The sequence below is a fragment of the Lates calcarifer genome, linkage group LG16_LG22, assembly GCF_001640805.2.
Source record: "Lates calcarifer isolate ASB-BC8 linkage group LG16_LG22, TLL_Latcal_v3, whole genome shotgun sequence".
Lineage (NCBI taxonomy): Eukaryota > Metazoa > Chordata > Actinopteri > Centropomidae > Lates > Lates calcarifer.
Window position 1 is genome coordinate 5152778 of NC_066848.1, and position 17143 is coordinate 5169920.

Consider the following 17143-nt stretch of genomic DNA (forward strand, 5'->3'; position numbering starts at 1 on the left):
CTCACAGAGCAGCTCCACCGTGGTGGGTGCGGGGAGGATGACGTCAGGCTGCAAAAGGCTCTGATCCTCAGTTTAAACGCCTCATGCTTGGCTGAAATGCACAAGAGCTCCCCTCTCAGCCAAACCATTCCCTCAAAAGCATATACCCTAAGCCTGGTCATGGGAAGTCTTTATTAACTTGTGAGGGAAATGCGCACACAGCACTCCTTTTTAGAACAATAGGTGTTTAGATGACTTGCAGGTTCAGGCCATTTCATTCAAGGACTGAACTCCAGGGAATAGTTTAGTTAGTTTAAAAGTGTTTTAGATAAATGATGAATGGATACAGCCTGTCAGAGGTTAGGGTTATGTGTGTATACTGAGACAAAGGGAGACAACTTGAAATTGAATGTATTTACAGTAATGTCTGCAGCATACAGCAGACATGCACTTAAGCAGCTTATCTCAGCCTGACAGTAAAAATTCCAGAAGTGAGACAATTACTGAAATTTTTAGTGTGTAACTCTCTGCCAGTTTGACTACAGGTCAAACTATAGCAGCTGCTCAACTCAGAATAGATTAGCAGATGTTAGGAAGCCTGAATGTGTAGGAGCAGGAAAAGAGTGACATCCAATTGTTTTTGGCTAGAAACGTTTTTGGAGAAGTCAACTATGCACAGCGTCATTCTGTCTGTGGAAATGATCCTCATGCCTCTAAATCTTTCAGGTCACATGTGTCATGGCAGAAGGGCAGAAGAAGTCTTTACCTGCTTTGTCACTATAGCTTTGTGAAACAATAAAACTGCTATTTCTATTCTTAAACTGGCAGACAGATCACAGATCTAATTAAAGAATCCCATGGCCCATCCTCACATTTAACAGATTTCTTTTTGGTTTGATTTATCTGCAGTGAACTTCATTCATATCCATTAACCAGCCGTTACATTCTGCTAAAATCTCCCAAGGAGCAGCTCCTCAGCTCACTGCTGTTGCTAGACACAGGATATATTTTTTTAAACAAATCTGAATACCTTCCTTCAAGGACACTGTCAAGGACTTCTGAGTGAGAATGAGTGCAGCTGCCTCTAAATCTCGTGTTTTTCTGCTGTTATGTTCTTTATGTGCTTTTCCTCTCGTTGTTTTGTAACTTTAACTGTGCCTTGCCTTCAGTTCCTGCATCCACCTTTGTCTTCTCTGTGGCGTGTCATTTCAAATGCAATGAATGTTTTTCTGCATCTTGTAATTTTTGGTAATTAGCTCATTATGTGAGTGTTTTTGTCATGTTCCTAGTGTTATTGTAAAATTAATAATAATAGTAATAAAAAAAATTATGGCTTGCCTAAGGCTAATATCTCCTGAGGGAAATGTCTGTCTCTTTACCTGCTAAAAGCTTCACTATGTTCACTGGTAAGTCACTAACATTGTATTTTGCTGTTTGGTCCTGGGCATGTGGCATACAGCAGGTTTATCAGAGCTCTTTCAGTGAAAACAGCTGTCTGCTGAGGCTGTAAATAACAACGAGAGGGGTAGAGTGAACCAGAACTGTAAAGTTGCAGGCTGTGAAAACAAAACAGCGAGCTGAAAAAAACTACAACACAACTGCAAAGAAGGGTGATAATTCTTTGCGTGTTTATCAGTTGTGACTCCTTTCACATCACATGTAGTTATCAATTGCTGATAAAAATATGAATTGGTGCAGCATTAAATCTGCAATAACTGTGTGAAACAGCTGTTTCCAGCTGATGAGTATATTATATACTGTACATTCGCTGTCTTTTGGCTCCTTTTTAGGTCTCCACCAGGTCCTGAGAGAAATGTTGGACTCTTTAGTGTCTAAATGCTCCGCTATGTTCACCAGCTGGTTGCTAACTTTATCTAACTAGTTGCAGACTGAAGTGCTAAACAGTGAGCAGTAACTTGCTATAAAGCTCCTCAAAGACAAAAGCTGTATATTCAGCTTATAATTCTCTGTAGGTTCATCACTGTGAGCAACTCCTTTCACTATGACATAAATCTGTGAAAGTAACCATGTTCTTAATAGCAAGTCTGGGAAATAAAGTTACAAGTCAACAAAAATGCACTTGGACTTTAATACCTTCATCCTGTCCAAAACCAAACAATTCTGACTAATACGAAAATGCCACACTAACAGTCACACCAAATGTATGCAGTATGCCTTTGAAAACCATTCTCATTCAACATGAGCCATGTTTACTCCAACCACTGGAAAATCTTTCAGTCTGTCTGATATTAGTAGTAGACGCAGCGATTCTCAGATGTCTGTCCAGCTTCAGGCACCAATCTGATAAATCACACCCTTCGCACACTCCACAACCTGTTGTGCATAAAAACACACTGTGCCCAGAAAACAAATTGAACTGAGAGAGCGGTTCAAACGAGAGAGAACAGCCAAGCTTAGATCTCACTCAACATTGTGTCTAGTACAAAAGGCAAATATGTTTTCATTACTGAGAGCTATTCCAGGGATAGTGTTGCATATTAAGTTAATTTAGTTAGAAATGAAAACAAATGCGTGGATTTACAGGGTTGTACACTCACAGTAATTAGGAGTAAATCATGCTTTCAGTAAACAGTGGAGTGGGTTTGCCTACAATGAACTTTTGCACAAATAAATCAAATGTGGCACTTGAGCAAGATGGAAAAATGAGGACAGGAGTGTATTTTGACATCAGAATTGTTGGCGAAGTGAAAGTGTGAGTCTGCCACATAGTCATAGAGTCATGAAGTTTGAATCTAGGGGATTATTCATTTCTAACTCTCTCCCATCCCTCATCCTTACCCTCCATCCATTTTAAAATCATAACGGTCTCATTTTTTCCCCTTCTCCCTTGATTTGTGTCGAGTTTGATTAAATATTTACGACAATCATCCATCACTGCCAATGCCTGATCAGCAATAGTCCTTAATTAAGAATTCCCTAATGTCTGCCCCTTCTTTACCTTCCCCACTGCAAAGAAAAATAGAATACAAGAGAAGTGACGCAAAGAAATGTTAAGCTGTGCTGCTTCAAAGGCAGAACTCTGTAAACTACAAGAATCCTCTGTACCACTTTGGGCTGCTGTTTTCTGTGAAAACATAAATCAACCAAATGTGAGTGTTGCTGGATACGCCAGTGTGTTGCAATGTCTCCCATGAGCAAACACATATTTCCTCCTGGCTAAAACAGAGGAGCACCATCACGTAACTGACAGGAAACATATACCATCTGTACTGTCATGCGTGAGGCTCCGTCACAAATAAACACCAATAAATGCCATGTTGCTCTTCACACAGCATGCATGCAGAATATTTAAATGCAGAAATGAACACTATCTGCTATTCAAAATCCTTGCCTCACACACCAACTTTCTTCTCTAACGCACAACCGAAACACACACCACTTTGCTTAAGACTTTCAGTAAAATGACTCTCCCTCAATAAAGATCCCAGGGGTGCAGATAAGGAGATATACGTCTCTTACGCCTTGGAGAATCCAAGTGTATTGAATTTATTGCTTTTTAAAACAACGTTCACGTAAACACAAATTGCAGGAAACTTTTATGGTCTCACATGCATCATGAAGAAGGCATTCAACATTTGACCCTTGGACAGTTAAAACCACAGCTGGGATTTATAAAGGAGGAGAGAAAGGTGCCTCACTTCCCCGGTGGAAATTGGCAGATGGAATAGGTTTACTGCTCAAACATACCAAATTCATCAGTGTGTTATTTTTACTACATTGTATCAACAACAACTTGACCTAATGCCAATGCTAACTATAGCTGTATTAGTGCAATATCTGGATCTGAAACACTGCCAGCCACCTATAAATAGACTGATGTGTTCCCTCATATCTTAGTTCCTCCTCACCCTGCTCCTGCATTGTGACATTCTCAACACCTCATCGGTTTTGTGCTATTTTCAGTGTTATTACTACATCTCATTTGAGAGAATTACAAGCTTTACACTCTTGAACCCAAAGCTGTAAGGCTGAGCGCTAGAAATTCAGAAGCAGAAGTGAAAGTAAATTAGTCTAAAAGTTCCCGTATTATAGCCTCTTCATTTTCCAAATTCTTGACCCAGGGCCCCCGTCATCATCCTGTCTACCTACCTTTAACCCCTCGCTAATCTCTATTGTAACCTGACTGATGAGTGTGGAGTCAGCACAAGGACACATGCAAGGCTCTCCTAAGAAGCAAAACAAACCTTTGGATGAAAAAAAAAAAGAGAAGAATCCTGACAAGGTCCTTTTAAGGAAGCAGCTCTGTGTTTGGAGAACTAGGAATCAAATAGGAATAAGGTGAATTTAGACACTATTTAAGTCTGTATTATGCTTTAGGCAATAATGGGAAGAATACTAATACTACTACTACAAACAATAAGACATTGCACAGTGATTTCAAACACTCAACTATAATTGCAGGGGTAAATATATGTAATTGGATATAGATTGCAGACACAGAATGTTTTATTGGATTTTATTCATGAACTTATTTAACTAAAGGCACAGGAACTACATTTCTCAATTTTGTTTCCGTTTAGAAAGAACAACAAGCATCTGAAGACTTCCTGTGTGAGAGATTAACTTCCTTCAACATCATGATAAATATTCCTTCTGTATAAACAGGAAGCTTGCTATCTGTGCTCTCGTTCAATTAATGAAAGAAGGGCAGTAGAAGAATGAGGATTTACAATAGTCTTTGCAAAAGTTCATAGTTGCTGATTTCTGCATCATGTCTGGTCAGTTTAAATACTACACTATAATTAAATGCTTTTGTTGAAAACTAGTGCTTCAATCTCAGGAGAAAACCACCCGCTGATGGATGTGATACAAGCAGGGAGGAGCAGCTCAAAATGTGCAGTTTTTAAAATAAAGTTCACTGTGTTTGTGAGTGTGTTTGAGTCCATTCCATCCTGGTGATAGAGGAGGTCTCCAGATGCTTCCTGCAGCTGATTTTGTCACTGTGCACAAGATCTGGGGAACTTTTACTCAACTTTTATTGTTGGAGCCATTGTTTTTAGACAAAGCCCTGATAAAACTTGCAGTACACGTTAGTCAAATCCACCTGATGAGGGCAAGTTACAATTACTGCCGGACATAAACAAATGCACTCTGTATATATTTGTTCCACTTCCTTTTTGTCAGATCTTGGGTGTTTGTATGGGAAGCAGAATTTGATGCTGACGCCATCACCTCAGGAATATACACTAATATTAACAAATGGGTCAAGTAGTGGGAAATGATGACGGAGTCACCACCAGGTTGTTGAGGAAGTGTCACGAAGATGCCAAATGATGGAGTAGTCCTTTGTCTTATTCTAGTGTGGTGAAGCACAGGCGCCATCACATTATGACATTCTGACTCTACATGCACGCATTCACACTGAACACCCGTACACACACGTTTCCTCTGCAGTGGAAGTGGGAAACATGGCAAGAGAAACTCTTTCATTGTGGTCAGACTTGGCCACCCATTACGCAGCCTTGCAATGGCATCGTGTGGCAGTAGCGCGGCCAAAAGACTGCGGAAACATTCTGCCCAGCATGCTTAGCTGCCAAAATCAACAAATCATCAAATCTACCCAACCTTTGGCCTGCCTTGATATGAGTAACAATGATGGATTTACTATGGCAACAACACAGACTAGGTCTAATGAGCAGCCATACCAAAAATAATATCTCACTTAGTGTATATCCTCAGTGCATGCGAGAGGAACTTCACATGAAATTTGACTTGTTTTATTGTAACAAAGGTCTGTTGGCTGTGCACTCCCAAAACAAGCCTGAAGAAGAACAGTCTAATGTTCACTCTGGCATGACCATGTAGGGAAATCCTGACCAAAATGTTACCCTGAGCTAAAATTAACCTGAATAGCTCTTCTTTAGAAGCCAGTAAATGCTATCAACAATAACAGACAAAGCATTCAGCTGAACTTTATGTGACAGTATCTGACATTTTCCATTTGATTTATTGTTGCAGCTCACTTATAGTATATAGGATTTTCTTCTTGCGTTTTTTCATTAGGTTCTTTATAAATAGGTGCTTGACTTGCTGCCATGTGTAACAGAAGACAGCTGGATTTGATTACCCTCCTACTATATACTTTCATTGTATCAGCTCTCTTGGCCTGAGGTAAATGAAACCGCGGGAATGGCATCAAGGGAATTGCACATTTCTATTGAACTGTAAAGAGGCAAACAAAGCAGGCAGTGTGGCAGCGGCCCGACTCTGGGTTTCCACGTGCCAGACAGCGTTGAGGCTCTGGGACTTTGTCTAACTGGGGACTCTTTGGGATGCAGTGACTGCTTTGCTTTACTCTCCAGGGCTTCCTGTTTGTCTGCAGAGAGCAAACTCGGGTCAAACAGTAAATGTAAATGATTTTTCTTATTTGTTTTGAATGACTTTGAGGAACAGATTAGTGGATTTCACTACATAATGTAGTCCATATACTGTCAGGTAAGTTGGCATTTTTGCTGCAATAATAGCTTTTCAAAATTGTTGTAGATTAACAACTTATGAATGAATTAACTAATTATTTTAGCTTTGCTATTTTGAGAGTGCCTTATTTTAGAAATCATCCATTTGTGGATACTGGCAGCATGTTGGTCTATCCAATTAAGCCAAATGAGATGAGAATGAGATATGACGCTACGAAACAGACACACAAAACATTACCGCCTTTCAACTGAATTAGCAGAGGTAATGCTACAACTAACCTGGTTCCCTCTGTAACTTTGTAGACCATCATCAGTCCATCTACTCAGTCTGAAAATCTCATGCATTGTATTGTTCAAAGCTAACATGTTTGCATGATCTAGATTTTCCATTCAGTCATATGCAACTGAAGACTGGAGATGGCCTCAATGCATTTAGCCTTGACAGATAAATGTTCATCCTGCAGATGCCCCAATAACAGCAGCAGGCATCAGAATAAAGTTTGATGGAGCTTTAAATACTCCAGTGGTGCCAAGCAAATGTTAGGGGGGGACATGAGATATAGGGCACATACTCAGTGGAATATAGGCCAGAGGAAAGTGAGCAGGATACTTTACGAGCTAAATTAAACAGACAACTGTTATAGGCAGGGCTCTAGCTGCCTTTTTTAGCCCCTCCTTGGAGACCGTGCTGCATCTACAGAGCTGCATAATACCACTCATGACCACAAATGGAAGTGGCTCTTGGCATGATTTCAAGGCTCACGTGTGGCGTGATGGGACTGCTGGAGTAGAAGCACGTATATGACCACGGAAGAATCGCCAAAGACGTAAACATGCCATGAGCGGTGATCAAGGAAGAAGTGCAGAACATCTAACAAAGGTACACTTAAAGTGTGTTTACTAAGACAAGTAATAAATCAAAGCCAAGTGAGCAGTAAAAGCCAGACTACAACCAAATAGTATGTGACACGATGAAAAATGAATGCTTTATGGTTTTAAGTAAGACATATATCACAACGTAATGTTGACATAACACCTGTTGCACTTTAAACCTAAGGGCACTGGTGTGCTCCACTCAGCATATAGCATGCATACATCCTCCAGTTCCTATAGTTTAATCCTTCTTATACCCATCCCACATAGCATACCAGTAAGTAATGTACAGTAAAAAAAAAAAATGTCTTCATGTACAAAGTCAGTTACCTGTCTCATAAGAATTTGACTGTTCCTTGATGCCACTATAATAAAGTTTAATAACTGAGGCATCCACTTGCACATGAATTTTACTCCAGGCCTTCAAGCTATTATGCTCAAAGTACTGTGGTGTGCACAATGAGAGACTATGCCAGTCTAACAAGCCAACTGTACAAAATTACTTAATACAACACATCCAACTTAAGAATTTCCACTTGTAGTTGGTGGTTCTCTTGTTAAATGACTAATTTCCATCTCACGCACAGCCCCTCTGGTCATCTGGACCCTAATCATTCATCGCTGCTAAGAACTGCTTTCCTTCCTAATGTGAGGTACAACTGAAGTAAAAGCTTGCATGGAGTTTATTTCACTAAAAATAACCAAACAAAGTCCATCTGGAGGACTGGTATGCTGTTAGTCGCTGCCAATGAAAACATGTTTAAAATGATCAACATGAAAGACTTGCATAATTTCAGAAGGAATTACTCCAGACAAAAAATGTTAGGATTGAACTATTGGCTTCTGTACTTTGTGCTCTCTGAATAACTCCTGTTATGCCCTTGTGTTCTCAACACTACATGATTTACTGAGTGGCAGGTCCAGCTTTGTACATGATTTCAGATGGTGAAAATCAAGCATGTCTGTTCCAGTCCTGTGCATGTACATTCTTTTGAACAAATACAACAGTGCATTATTAAACCTTGCTGTTAACTGACGTCCTTTAAAAGTGTTTAATTTATAAAGTCAACAAACGGGGTCGACAGATGGTCAGAGCAGTTATAAACGTGAGAGCAGCTCAGAATAGCTCATGGCCTCCTTCCACCGGCCCTCATGCATCAGGGCTTGAGCAATCAACCCTGACGTGAGGGTTTTCCATCAGCAGCGCCGGCATGCAGCTCCAGTTGACACAACAGTGGCCCAGCACCCTGCTGTGACGCTATAACCCTGGTCCTGTGTTTTCACTGCATGTTTTAGCTGAGAGAAGGGTGGGGTGGAGGGGCACAATCCCCACATCACCCACCCACCACCTCCCACCCTTGGGGATGCATTCGGGGAAGCAGCTGGTTTCCATTAGCATGCCTCTTCTGGGGAATGGGAGGACTGGCTCATGCGGGCAGACACATGTGGAAGATAAATGATGCGATTGGTCAAAAAGACTAGACCCTCTCTCTGAGCGGAGACAGATCACCTCTGATTATGGTGATTTGTCAGCTCCTCTCTAAAGTTTAGAACAAACACATCCTGTGTGATGACCATAGCAGACAGTTATCATGCTAGGTCGTAATCTCTGTCCCTCTTACTTTTCTTACATATACAAGTCATTCTGCCTGTAAACAGTCTGGTAAGGGTGTAATTTGGGCACCACACCTTCACTATCCTGTGTGGCGTTTCAGCATTTGGTAGCTCTGAGAATCTCATTTTTGGTTTTTGCTGGTGAGCAGGTGGAATTTGTGGATACATATAGTGAAAAAATAATAATCCACACAGCTGCAGTGACAACCACGCTGCACTTCACACCTCAGTCAAGCCAGCCCAAATACTCCTACAGACGGAAGATGTAATGTTATCTGCATGAAGTCACTGCAAAATACATTTGGCATCTGTAAACTGAAATATGTACTGAGTATTAAAGGAGTAGTTCATCATTTTGGGAGAAACGTTTGCTCATTTGCTTTCTTGTTAGGAGACAAGCTAGTTTCTCTCAGGCTGGATTCAGGAGACAGTTAGCTTAGCATAAAGACTAGAAACACAGGGAGACAACAAGCTTGGTCCAAAACCTCAAAAGGTCAATAATTGACATATTATATCTTGTTTACTTAATCTGTACAGAAAATGAAATGTAAAACAGTGGAGAGGTGGATGCAGAGGTGGATATAGTCAGGCTAGCTATTCCCCTTTTCCAGTGTTCGTGCTAAGCTAAGCTAACCACCTCCTGGCTCCAGTTTCATCATGAACAGGAGAGACAGAAAAACGGTATCGATCTTTGTATCTAACTTCCTTTAACAACAATGAAGTGTAATTTTATCCAGCTACATTAGCACCTAAACCAACCAACAGAGCTGCAAAATACAGCTGATCCCTGAACTTAACATCTGGCCTGATGAATGGCACTTAAAGCACAAGCGTGTTTACCTCACAGCTAGAGAGATGCCACAGATATGTGGCAGCTACAAGCTACAACTGAGTGATAATTCACTCGCCCACCCACAAACCCAAGTGTTGAAATGTCAGATTTATTTGGGCAGAAACACAACTTTAAATGACTTACTTTCCTGTTAATGTTCTCTGTGTTAAACTTAGGCAAAGAGAAGTGAAAATTAAATCCAAAATGTGCATGTGCAAAACTATCCAGTTTTATTGAAGGGCCTGGATAAAGACAGGCCAGACTTCACTGAATAAACCTTGATATCTGTGATGTGTGTGTTGTGGAGAATATGGAAGCTCACTGCTACAGCTGCTCTGTGATATATATACTCATTATAGTCTGAATGGTTGAAGGAAGAGAGGCAGGCGCAGTAATGACAGCCCCCCTCAGACAGTAGCTCAGCCTCCCACGGTGAAAGTGCCTGGAGAGCACAGTTAAGAACACCAGTGAAATTTACAGGCCTGCAAAGGGCCTCTATATTAGAAGAGGTGAAACATGGATGGTGCCCTCAGGACGAGGACCCTCTCTGTGGCTTCGCAACTAAATCACAGAGGAACACAATAGAGGGACTATGCTATGACAAAGGAGACTCTGTTTCCTGTTTCTGTCAGTTTCTGCAGACGCACACTTGAGCAGCATGGTTTCATGAACCATCAAGCGCCTGACTGTTACCTTTAACCTAACCCAGCAGGGTGACACAAATAGCTTCCCAGCAGATGCCTGTTGATCCCTAGCCTCCAGCTACAGCAGCCAGTGCTCTTGCATCATTATGAGATATGTGATGGTCCTTCCTTTATCTTGACATTTACATTTTTCTCTTAGTTTGATCTGTCTAAACACATTAGCTGGATACGTCACTACAGACTCAGATCCTCTAACCAAAAACTACATTAATGAAGAAGGAAAACAAACCATGTAAGAAAATAACTCATATCACAAATCAACACTGCAGGCTGAGAGCGCTCAAGGCCATGGGAAAAGCAACTGAGAGATCAGCTGAGGATATGAGCAACACATGGACAACCCAACACAAACACCACAAGCAGTGAGGCCAGATGGTCCACACTTACCTTAACGTAGGCCGTGTATCGCTGGCACTCCTCCCTGTTGATTTCCAGACTGAACTGCTGGCTCATCTGGCTGATCTGAGATCCGCTCTGAATGAAGTAAATCCGGGAAGGTTGGCTCTTCTGTCGCTTGTCCACATCAGCTGTCAAGTTATACAGCAACTCTGAGAAGAGACAGAAACAGTGTTAACACAGAACATCGACTGATGGTTCATTCAGCAAAGATTATCTTGGGAAACACTTGGAGTATGCAGGGTTTGGTTTTCTGGTGGGTGCCATCAAAACATGGGAAAAAATAAATTATCTCTCACTGCAGTTAAATTAATGTGAGTCAGAGGGAAGATGGGAACATGTTTGACATTTCTTGGTCAAATCATCTGATATTATTTTCATTTAACAAGAACCTTTTGTTCTATGTTGCATTAAAAAACAGTACTAATTTCAGTGGATTTAATGTTATTTGCCCATAGATTTGCTACTGTGATGAACACTGACTCAGCACTGGCTTCAAACAATCATGAAGCTCAATTTCATCTAGATGCAAGACACTGTAGAATAAGCTATTTTATTAATGTTAGCTTATGCTGAAATGAATACTGACAAACTGGACTTACACATGAAAACAAGCTCTTTGTGCAGATATTTCTGTAGCTTAAGGTGAGCAGACAAGGATTAACAAAAAAAGGAAATTAATTTTCCAGCTGGTGGGGCAGAACTAGTTTTGCTGTGAGAGAAAACATTTCAATAACAACATTCCTGCTGGTTCCAGCCCTGGCTCGAGTGATGTTGAAACACTTCAAATATATTTTGACTTGAGAAATCATAAGCATGAAGTCAAATATTACCAATGTTTCCGAGAAAACCATATATGGGCCTCCGGCCATTTAAAATCCATTCCTCTGAATGAATCAGCCTCAGTCTGTAGTAATTGCTTCAAGAGGGTGTCATACTGGTAAAACAGTGGGAGGGGTGGCAAACACACCCCAGTCGGACCAAAGCCTACTGTTTCCTCCGTCCAACAGAGGGAACGCCATGAGCTCACTCCAGAGGAGGCAAAGGAAGGTTTCATTATGGGAGTCACCAAACACATGGTGCTGCACTTTCCATAATGTTCGCCAGACGGCTAAACAGAGAAGCTTTATTCCTGCGAGCCAGGACGTAGTTATTATGTAACGACAGGGCTCCTGCTCCCCTAGGGGGGCTACGAATGACCACACCCAAACACTGGAACAGGACTGCACCTCAGTGCTCAACAGGCACCGCACCCAAGAGCCAGTTAGCAAAGGCTGAAGGGTAAACCATCGGCCATAAGGACTGACAGTCAGTCGCAGGCCAAAGGCTAACCACACTGACTGTCTCCAAACATGGGGAGAACTGCATGCTTACAAATTTTCCTCATTTAAAATGACCATTAAAAGTTCAAGGGTTATGAAATTCACTTCCTCATAATATATAATAAATCTGCTTGGGTTTTGATTACTTTCAAATCTTTTGTTCTGTGGCAATCCGTTTTTGTTTCAGTGGGTGAGAGCAGTGAGATCTGTGCCAGTCATATCAGTCACAGGTGGTTAAGAGTGGACTGAGAACTTCTGGGAGGTTTTTCTTGCCAGGATTTGTCCTCACCTATCTGTCCAGGCAGCTGTCTACCCCGGAAGCGCATGCAGACTGTGACGTTGAAGCAGTTTTGGTTCTGGTTGCCCTCGTGGCACTGTGGCACAGTGATGTTGATGGAGACAGGCAGGAAGATGGAGACATCCACCGTAATGACAGGCCGGGACCTAAAACCATATCAGCCGACGGGGGAACACAGTGTGGGAGAGATCGGTCATCAAATCGAGTCAGAGGAAGAAAAAAAAAACACTGCTGTGTCACAGAGATTTACTCACCTCAGCAGCACCACGCTATCTGCCATGAAAGCTCCAATAGTGACATCTGCAACGAAAACATTGGTTTAAAAAGCCATAAAGAAGATGTCATATTAATGCAACATCTGCTGACAGCACTCATTACACCTGCAAATCCAAAACAATGCACAGAGGTCTTTTAAACTGTCATGCTGGCTAAGTCTGAATGTCAGCTGTGGAATGCAGTAAACAAGATGCCTCTATCACGAGTCTGAAACTCTGCTACAACAGGAGAATGAATGAAAACCATGAGGGGGCAAAACCAAATATTTAATAATCCCATCCTTTTCCATTTGTTGTGTTTTTATTCCATGTTCCTGAGTGCTCATCCAGTCTGGTATGACTGTACCTGCGTAACCATTGCCATCCATGTCCACGTTGCCAGAGATCGACTGGCCAAACATCTGCAGACCAGGATTTATACTGCGCCCAGACAGTTTCTGTAACAGATGATACCAGCCTTCAAATAACATGTGAGCCGATGTGGAAAAGAGCACATTGTGTAACGTGTTTCTGCTCTGTGTTTGCTTTTCACAGACAAAAGATCTTTGCTTTTACAGACTTGCAGTAAGTAACACATTTGGTAGCTTAGCTTGGCATTAAAACTGTAAACAGCGGGAAACAGCTAGCCTGGCTATCTCCAGAACTCACAAATACACTTCTAAATTTAGTTATATCTTGTTTGTTTCATCTGTAAAAAAGCAAGTGTAAAAACAGACAAGTTTGGTTTTACTGAGACAAAAGAAAAATCACAATACGATCTTCCTTTTCTTACCATTAAAAAACAAACATCTTTATGGTATCGGCATGTCGTCTTACCATAGAGTATTTGTTGATAATTCCTGTAGCATCTCCATGGTAGATATAAACAGCTCCTCCGTAGTCATCCTCTTTAGGTGCTCCTATGGCTACATCTGAAGACACAAATAGGACAAAAAAAAGATTCTTTGAAAAGTTAGAACAGAAACAAATGAGTACATAAATGAGCGTGTGTGTTTGTGAATGTGTACAAAAGCTTTCATTAACCCCCCGTTTACTTTCAGCTGGGCCAGTGCCTGGGGAACAAGCTGTTACAGTAAGACTCTTAATAGACAATTAAGTGTTGTTAGTGGCCATAAAAACTTGTGCGACCTCTGAGAAAGTGGAAACAAGACTATAAAGTCCTGGCGAAAGCACTGAAACAACGTCTCCTTATGCTACTTCCACACAAAGTCCATATATAAACTTTCTTTTTATAAACCAAAACACCTCCATGCCATGTGGTGCAGCATACCAGCAGATATGGTGAAAGAACTACAGTTTTTTTCAAGTAAATTTCACACAATAATTAACTCATTATGTAGAAATAGAATTATACAAGTCTTTTGTTCTTAGTGAAACCAAATGTGTATTCTGATTTCTACAGTAGTTCTTTCAAATTAAATGGTAGCAGTTAAGTTGTAAATAATATTGTCAGTCAGCGAGCAATCTCTGGCTCTTTCGACACTCCGACAGTGACGAGTTACAAGATGAGTTATACTTCCCAGCTGCCATCTTTCTCCGCGCACACACACACACACACACACACACACACTGTGCCAGGCTGCAAGGCACAAGGCGTATCTCACACAGAGATGAAACCGGGCAGCAGTTTCGAGCCTCAAGTGTAATACGGACGCCAAGTCGAGCCGCCAGGGAAACAGACAGCGTCAATGTACGTCTGTGTGTGAAGATAATTTGGTTTGCGACTGGATGAATCTGTGCCCACAAGGGCGAGAGAGGGCAATATTTTCTACAGATCCTCCTCGCCGCAGGGTAATCGAAACAAAATGTCTGTGTAAATGACGGGGCTTTGCTACACCTACTGAGCAACTCTCCCAGCCAACATTTGCTTGTGGGCTGATGTGAAGAATATAAACTGTGTAACTTTATTACTTGCCAGATGACAGAGGAAATGGGTTTGTTGCATGGGACAATAGCACTGAATACTGTTACAAAGCAGTTGCCATTGCCTGGATTATAGATTCATAGACCACTGGAGGGCCATTACGAGACTTGTACATATAAAGCACCACCCCCAGCTTTGCTCTGACCTCTCCCAGTGGCTAAAAGGAGTTTACATGCCCAGAGATACTTAGAGACAATACCAGTTGTTCTGCATGTAGGGCCTGTTTTGAAATCATTCCCTCTTGGTGCATTTAAGGACACTCTGGCATCTGAGACTTAAGTTGAAATTAATATGTTAAATGATATTAATTTGTTTCGGTCTGTTTTGCAGAAGATTTTTCAAAACAGTCTTTCCGCTAAGTTAAAAGGAGATCAAACTACAAACCTGTGGCATGGTTGGAAAAAAGGTCAGCACTAATGTACAAGTGATTTGTGTATAATGGACTGAAATGTGTTAAATTCCTTTATGTGGTTCTGTGAGTTATTCTCCTTTCTGTCATTTGTTACTTCTTTACACAGGTTTCAGATCAGTTGTCAGCGGTTCCTTCAAGGAGCGAAAGAAAAACCATGCAAAATTTACCACATAACAAAAACTAAATTATAAAAAAAATAACAGAACTTTGTTTTTCTTTCTGTCTTATCCCATCAATCGAAGATTTATGTTGTGACCCAGTGAAGGAGCTCCAACCCACAGGTTTGGAATCTCAATTTCTCCATATTCCAATTGGTAAAATGCAAAATGTGTAAACAATAGCCAGGATTGTACTGCTTCTGTTAAAACATAATAACATATGAAATACTTGTAATAATATATAGCATAATTTATTTGTAATAAAGCTTATAGAAACATAGACAAGAAGTCTTTAATGTGCAGCAACAAATGAGCGAACTTCATCTGCTGATGTAGACCAAAAAAAAGCAAGTGGACATTGAGTGGAGACTATTCTCTCTGCACAGAGTATAAAAACATGTTTATAAAGTCAAGCAGGCAATTTCTAATGTAACACTCTACTGACCTTGATAACCATCGTCATCTAGGTCTCCAATTGCAGTAATGCATTCTCCAAAGTGTGCATTGAAAGCACTGTCTCCAGTCAAAACACCGGCCTCCTCCATCACCCCCTAAAATACAGAAGCAGACAAGAAAGCAGTTTATATACAGAGCTGGCAAATGAAAGAAGAAAGGTCCTACAGTTCACTGCTTCAGTGAAATTACGGCAGCTTTGCACTGATAAAATTATCTGGTCACAGCTGCAGTTCGTTGGCTTTTATCAAACTAATTTAACAACCAAACAGACAGTCAGTTTCCTCGCTATAACTCATAGATATAAAAAGTATAAACAGAAGCTCTAGTCTTGGTCTGTTAAATAATCTCACCTGCTGAATCACACAATGTTCCACTGTTTTATTCTGGTAACACGATAATAAATATGGTCAGAAGTAAATCAAATATGAGCAAAGCTAAAAATCGACAGTGCAGACAAAAATAACAGCACATAAACGTCATGTGTAGGGCAAAGAGAGAGAGAGACTGTAGTAAATAAAACTCTGAGTTACAGTATCATGTTCCCTCTGACCCACAGATCCCACTCACATTGCCCTTGCTGAGGTACACAGACACCTGGCCCTCATCCCGGAGCTGGCTGTGCATGGGTGCCCCCACCAGCAGGTCTGACAGGCCGTCCTGGTTCAGATCAACTGCACACAATGAGGAGCCAAAGTAAGAGCCCATCTGGAACCAAGCCGAGCCACAGAGCAATGGGTCAGATCACAGACACTTCAGTTCATACAATTGACATACACTCTGGATTTATTTCCCTTTTATATCCATAGTAATATTACACAGCTTATGTCTTAAAACTACCCTGACTTTGTTTTGTTTACTCTGAATGAAAAGCATTAGCTACCTCCCTGGCTCTGGTTTCTGGAAAGTGTGTTCCTTCTTTAAATCGCTGTTACTGTCTAAACACTTAAAGCAGACATAAACAGAGCAACTCTGACAACAAAGCAATTAGAGTAGCGCGTCTGCAACGTATCTTCAGAGTCAACTACATGAACCCTGAGGCAGATTAAATTAAGTTAAAAAGTAGTGTTGTACTGTTTCTGATGAAAGAGTATAATATAACAATAACCTCAATGCAAAATATGTGCTGTATAATGATTAAAAACAGAACTATCAGAGAACAATATGAGACCGCATCCGAGCTCATACCATTTTCCCTGAGGCTTGAAAACTCTTCACCAAAGACACACCATCGATTTTGAAAATGTAAACCTGTGCAGGGAGAAAAACAAAAATTGTTGTAGCAAGCAACAGAAGAGGACTTCAGTTCAACAGCTGGAAATAAGACAAAAAATGAAGTCCCTACTTTTCCACTGCCGCTGTGCTGAGGTGCCCCTGCAGCTATGTCTATTACATTAGGAGAGGAGAAGTGTCCTGCAGTCACAGCATAGCCTGGAGACACAGACAATAATTAACTACAGCTTCTT

At 41.0% G+C, this 17143-nt stretch overlaps 1 protein-coding gene across 2 annotated transcripts in view; it reads right to left on the minus strand.

Annotated features, from left to right (window-relative positions):
• Positions 1-17143, minus strand: part of itga9 (integrin, alpha 9) — a 45868-nt gene that overhangs the window by 19191 nt on the left and 9534 nt on the right. For both annotated transcript variants that reach the window (XM_018693017.2, XM_018693018.2), the window contains 9 exons: positions 17023-17108; positions 16866-16928; positions 16248-16385; positions 15670-15775; positions 13547-13641; positions 13077-13167; positions 12710-12755; positions 12447-12601; positions 10827-10987 (listed from right to left, as the gene is read on the minus strand). In XM_018693017.2, coding sequence (XP_018548533.1) covers positions 10827-10987; positions 12447-12601; positions 12710-12755; positions 13077-13167; positions 13547-13641; positions 15670-15775; positions 16248-16385; positions 16866-16928; positions 17023-17108 — 941 coding nt within the window. The remainder of the gene's footprint in view (positions 1-10826; positions 10988-12446; positions 12602-12709; positions 12756-13076; positions 13168-13546; positions 13642-15669; positions 15776-16247; positions 16386-16865; positions 16929-17022; positions 17109-17143) is intronic.